We start from the raw sequence: 6,000 nt of genomic DNA, 5'->3' as shown, positions 1-6,000 counted from the left end.
GGGAGCCTGGGTGGCTCAGTTGGTTAAGCAACTGCCTTCGGCTCAGGTCATGATCCTGGAGTCCCGGGATCGAGTCCCGCATCGGGCTCCCTGCTCAGCAGGGAGTCTGCTCCTCCCTCTGACTCCCCCCTCTCGCTCTCTCTATCTATCTCATTCTCTCTCTCAAAATAAAAATAAATAAAATCTTTAAAAAAAAATAATAAAATAAAATAAAATTATTAATTCTATTTCCTCAACAGATATAGGGCTATTGAAATGGTCAATTTCACGTTGGGTGGGTTGTGATAGTGTTTTCAAGGTCCATTTCACCTAAGTTTTCAAATGTATGTGTGTAGAGTTAGTATTCTCTAATTATCCTTTTGATGTCTGCCAGGTCTGAGGTGATATACCCTGTTTCTTTCCTAATATTTGTAATTTTTGTCAATTTTTTTTTCTTTGCCAGACTTCCTGGATGATTGTGAATTTTATTGATTTTTTTTTCAAGGAAAAAGCTTTTTGATTTTTTGATTTTTCTCTATGGCTTCTCTGTTTTCAGTTTCATGGATTTCTGTTCTCATCTTTACTATTTCCCTACTTCTGTTTACTTTGGCATTATTTTGTCCCACTTTTCCTAGATTCCTGAGGTGGGATTATTGATAATCTACCATTTTCTACAATAAAAAGCTTGAATGTAAAGGACATTTGGCATTACCTACCTTCCTACAGCAAATACAGTCAATCCCACAGTAATTTTATGTTTTTCATAATACTCTTCCAATACTTCTTCATTGAAAGTGCCATCCCATACAACCGGAGCTGACCAGCTGGTGGTAGACAGGTTCATGTATTCACTGTAAGAAAGACATAAGACTTATGAACAAGATATCTTTTTTTTTAATATTTTATTTATTTATTTGACAGAGAGAGAGCGAGAGAGGGAACACAAGCAGGGGGAGTGGGAGAGGGAGAAGCAGGCTTCCTGTTGAGCAGGGAGCCCAATGCGGGACTCGATCCCAGGACCCTGGGATCATGACCTGAGCCGAAGGCAGACGCTTAACGACTGAGCCACCCAGGCACCCCAAGATATCTTTTAATAAAACTGTAGTAGTTAAAAAAAAAAAAAAAAACTGCCGTAGATGTTACTAATGTATAAAGCCTGTGTCTGGTTGCAGCATTTCCTTACTCCTAATTCGAAGCTTTGATGGTTATGATAGACTGGAGAAACAGCTTCTCAGAAATGGCCAGATCATTACAAAAGTACATTACAAATTAGTTATACTGTGATTCCAAGGTCTTTGAGGACACAGTTAAAATGTCACCCAAAGTCTAAAATAGCAATATCTCCTGTATTTGGACAAAATCTCCTGGCCTTAGGCTTTTTGACACTAATTATTTTCAGAGACCATATTTTGAAAAATGACCTTTCCAGTTTCATATTCTAAAATGCTGCCAGGCTAATGTTACTGCATACTGTCAGAAACAACTTTGTCAAAACTCTGGAAGGTAGCCAAAGTTTGGCTACCTTCCAGAGTTTTAGAGCAATCAAGCAAAAGGTAAATCAAGAAAAGGATGACAACACAATAGGAGAAGGAAAGCTTTGTGGTATTTTAACTTAGCCTTACACCAACTCCCTGCCAGTATGGCAGTGGTATTGAAAACAGCAAATCATGTTCTCAGTGTGAGTACCTGCTTCTGGAGGAGAAGAGTGGATCTAATTCCGAAGGAATTGTGTTTGTTCATTTTGACCTGAGAGTTCCTCAAAGGACTGGACTGCTAGTGCTTTCCTTTGTTTTGCTTAACTCAGAACTCTCTCAAAATGGAAAAGTGGGTAAGTGCAGGGCAGTCCTTGAAAACATTTTAAAAAGGAACAAGCCCCTGCCAACTGAGGCAAGAAATTACAGTTGGATAAACACTAGATGTGCTGAAAGCCTGGGGAAGAAAAGTCTGGAAGAGAGCTCTTTGGAAAAGTAAAGGCCCTGATAAGATCCCATGTATAACAAGGAATTAGGAAATCCATGCACATGTTCAGGGCAGGTTACGTGCTCCAAAAAGATCCCTGAAGATCCTAAGCTTTCACCTCTAGATGATATTTAGACTCAGTGCAAGCAGGAAGTGAAGGCTAAGGCAGAGTTGTAAATAGCTGGGCTGTGTTGAAGGAGAGTCCAAACACAGAACCAATCTTCAAAGACTGTAAAAGGGTTCTTTTCTTTCTTCTTCTTCTTTCCTTTTCTCTTTTCTTTTCTTCTTCTTCCCCCTTCCCCTCTGCCTCCATCTCTTCATCTTCTCCTTCTCCAATAACCCCCCAACCACCACCATCAGCATCACTCTAGCTCTAGTCATTTAAGGGTATCTCTGTCAAACCACTAGCTGACCACAAGCTAAAGGAAAGAGACCTCGCAGACCAAACAAGACAAAGAATATGGTCTTTAAAAAATAGTTTGGAAAAGTCACTAAACAGACAAACAACTCTAGGAGGTAAGAGAATCTGACTTCCAAAGTGATCACACTATAATACACAAAATTCCTAGTTTTCAACTAAAAATGATGAGGCATGCAAAGAAACAAGAATGTATGGTCCACTCATAGGGAAACTGTCCCTAGGGTAGCCCAGACATTAGGCTTACTAAAACAAGACTTTTTTTTTTTTTAAAGATTTTATTTATTTATTTGAGAGAGAGAGAGTGAGAGATAGAGAGCACGAGAGGGAAGAGGGTCAGAGGGAGAAGCAGACTCCCTGCTGAGCAGGGAGCCCGATGTGGGACTTGATCCCAGGACTCCAGGATCATGACCTGAGCCGGAGGCAGTCGCTTAACCAACTGAGCCACCCAGGCGCCCTAAAACAAGACTTTAAACCAACTATTTTAAATGTGCTGAAAAAGCCAAAGAAAACTATGGACAAAGAACTAAAGGAAACTGGGAGAACAATAGCTTAACAAATAGAGAATGTGAATAAAAAGATAGAAATTATAAAAAGGAACCAAATAGAAATTCTGGAGCTGAGAAGTATAATAGCTGAAAAAAACAAACAAACAAACAAACAAACAAACAAAAACTTGCCCTAAAAAACTTGCCCAACAGCAGATTTGAGCAGGCAGAAGAAAGAATCAGATACACATAGAACATTTTACCAACAACAGAATACATATTCTTCTCAAATACACATGGGACATTTTCCAGAATGATCATATGTTAAGCCATAAAGCAAATCTCAATAAACTTAAGATGGCTGGAAACATGCAAACTATCTTGTTCATTGACAATGGAATGAAATCAATAACAAAATTTGAAAACTTCACAAATATGTGGAAATTGAACAACACACTCTTAAACAACCAAGGGGTCAAGAAAAAAATCACAAAGGGAATTTAAAAATACATTGAGATGAATAAAAACGAAAATAAAACATACCAAAACTTATGGGATGCAGTGAAAAGCAATAGTCAGAAGGAAATGTATAGCTGTAAACATCTATATTACAAAAGAAGAAAGATATCATATGATAACCTAACCTTCCACCTTAAGGAACTAGAAAAAAAGAGCAAACTAAACCCAAAGCAAGCAAAGGAACAAAGAATAAAGACTGGAGCAGAGACAACTGACATAGAGGAAGAGGAAAAAAATGCTAACATTAATGAAGCCAAAAGTTGGTTCTTTGAAAATATCAACAAAATTGACAAATCTTTTTTTTTTTTAATATTTTATTTATTTATTTCAGAGAGAGAGAACGCACGAGCAGGGGGAATGGCAGGCAGAGGGAGAGGCAGGTAGAGGGAGAAGCAGGCAAGGAGCAAGGAAGCCTCGAAGCAAAAAAAAAAAAAAAAGACAAAAGAAAAAGAAAAAGAAATGCAGTGGGAGTTGAATTTTATCCGTAGCTTATTTGGGTATAAATATGATTATATGGTTTTCTCCTTTGTTCAATTGTTGGGATGAATCATCACCCTGAGTTACAAGGATATGCCTTACTTGTTAGTGGGATCCTGTGCCAGTTTTTAAGCTAGCATCTTTCCATAACTAAACCCACCCCACTATACTCGGCTTTATTGTGCTGAGCTGGGACTCTGCGAGCCACAGCGGGCACCCTGTGAGGCTCTGCTAATAGAGGGCACGCTGGAGGAAAATTACAAGCCTGGAGGAAAAAGGAACTTGCTCTTTCCTGTTTCCAGTGGGCTCCCTTGCCTGCCTCCTGCTCCCTCAAATGCCACACCACCATATTAGCAGTTCCTTCCCAGACCCGCAGTTGAATCCAGATTTCAGCTTTTCCAACACTTGCAAACCCAGCCTCATGGTACCCTTCCCTAGAGGGCTGGTTCTCTGTCCCAAGAGGCCTTTCAAGAGCTCGGAGATACTAGCACAGTGGAGTGCATGAGTTTAAGCTCAAGTTACCTAGTTAACAACTTTATGCTAGTTAACAATTCTTTGTATTAAATTCTCTCTTAAAATAATCTGCGTGCTTTCTGTGTCCTGATTCGATCTGATAAAAGTTAGGATATCATGGAAGGATGAGTCACAGACCATTATCCAATCATGATCTTAACTGGACATCTCTTTGCAAAGTTTTAATTAGGACAAGTCCTGAAACCCTGCAGCACCAGGGAGAAAGGCTGGTGGGTGTAGTAAGAAGAGAGAGGCAGAGAGGCCAGAGGAAAGCCACCATATTAAAGTGAGAAGTGCACAGATGGCCCATCTATCTGATTTGGGCTATGGTTCCCTCATTGGTGAAATGAGGAGAATCAACCAAAAGATCTCAGATATACCCTTCACACTTTGACCTGCTATAATTTTAGGGCCTTTGGGTTTCTGTCATCCCACACTCTTATTTATGGAGGATGTAGGCCCTAATGTCCATTCCCAATGCGTCTTGGCCACTGCTTATTTTTTAAAATGTAATCAAAGATCCATCTGCCATCCAACAGTTGGAATGCCGTTTGTAGTATTGTTGCCATCTGTTAACTTCTGAACAATCTATGGATCAATCTCACATGTGTTTGATTTGGAATTCTTACCTGGGAGAAAACCAGTCTGATAGCTCTAATTCTTTTGATTGAGTATCCACAAACCTATCAGGAGGAATAATGCAAAGAATCACACAGTATCTATTTGAGTTTGAGGTAACTGAGTGTCTAGCAAATCATGGGCTATGTTATAATATGATGTAAAGTGCAAGATAAGCGTGAAGCAGTATGAAAAGCAATGATGAACTTTGATGGGAGTGGCATGGAAAATCATGATTTCTTACCTCGACTTACCAGCCTCTGGGCTGCCCAGAAACCTTTATGTGTTTCCACAATGTTCATTCTCCTTCTTCTCATTGATAGAGAAATAGCTGTCATCACATGAAAGCTCCCTCAATCTTCTGCCACATTGCCTCCAAATTTATCTTGAGCACTGATTTCCCCCCTTTTATTGCAACGGAAATATAACCCTACTTTCTGGCCTTAAATATCCTATCTGCTCAGGACCCTTGGTTTGAAGGTCTCACCTCGGCTTTCTGTTTGATCAGTTGACATGCGTGCAGGCATTTTCCTGTGGCTTCAGATTTGTATGTGCAGCTAGACTTCTCCTGGGAATTTAAGACCCAGACATCCAATTGTGTTCTGAAGTCTTCCACTTGAAGTTTGCGCCGATGCCACAAGATCAAGATGTTTAATGTGCAAATCATCCTGTCTTCCCCAGAGTAGGTCCCCTTCATATTCCCTTCATATGTTGCCTTATCACTTGGATTGGCAAGGCAGAAGTATGAGCCTCCATATTCCCATCCCCCGTAATTAACACTGTGATCCCCTCTGCCTGTCCTTGCACTGGCCTTTTTCAACCCATTCTCCATATGTCCACTGTGCTTCCACTGTCATGTTTCTGAAGCTCCAGGGTTCCCATGTCATTATTCTGTTTAACAGGGTTCGGTGGCTTCCCATTGTCCTGAGGATCACATCTACATTCCTTATATGGTCATGACATTCTGCGGGATCTGACCCTTCACACTGTTCCAGCCACGTCTCCTACCCAGCCCCACAGTGACAATTT

The 6,000-nt window shown here is 40.3% G+C and overlaps 1 protein-coding gene across 5 annotated transcripts in view; it reads right to left on the bottom strand.

Annotated features, from left to right (window-relative positions):
- Nucleotides 1-6,000, bottom strand: part of LOC112836341 (N-acetyllactosaminide alpha-1,3-galactosyltransferase-like) — a 30,581-nt gene that overhangs the window by 16,268 nt on the left and 8,313 nt on the right. For all 5 annotated transcript variants that reach the window (XM_073905809.1, XM_073905808.1, XM_073905810.1 and 2 more), the window contains 2 exons: nucleotides 4,983-5,036; nucleotides 696-830 (listed from right to left, as the gene is read on the bottom strand). In XM_073905809.1, coding sequence (XP_073761910.1) covers nucleotides 696-830; nucleotides 4,983-5,036 — 189 coding nt within the window. The remainder of the gene's footprint in view (nucleotides 1-695; nucleotides 831-4,982; nucleotides 5,037-6,000) is intronic.

Source organism: Callorhinus ursinus, unplaced genomic scaffold, assembly GCF_003265705.2.
Source record: "Callorhinus ursinus isolate GAN/ISIS: 27379988/994484 unplaced genomic scaffold, GSC_fseal_2.0 scaffold24, whole genome shotgun sequence".
NCBI lineage: Eukaryota > Metazoa > Chordata > Mammalia > Carnivora > Otariidae > Callorhinus > Callorhinus ursinus.
This window is presented reverse-complemented; position numbering and strand designations above follow the sequence as displayed.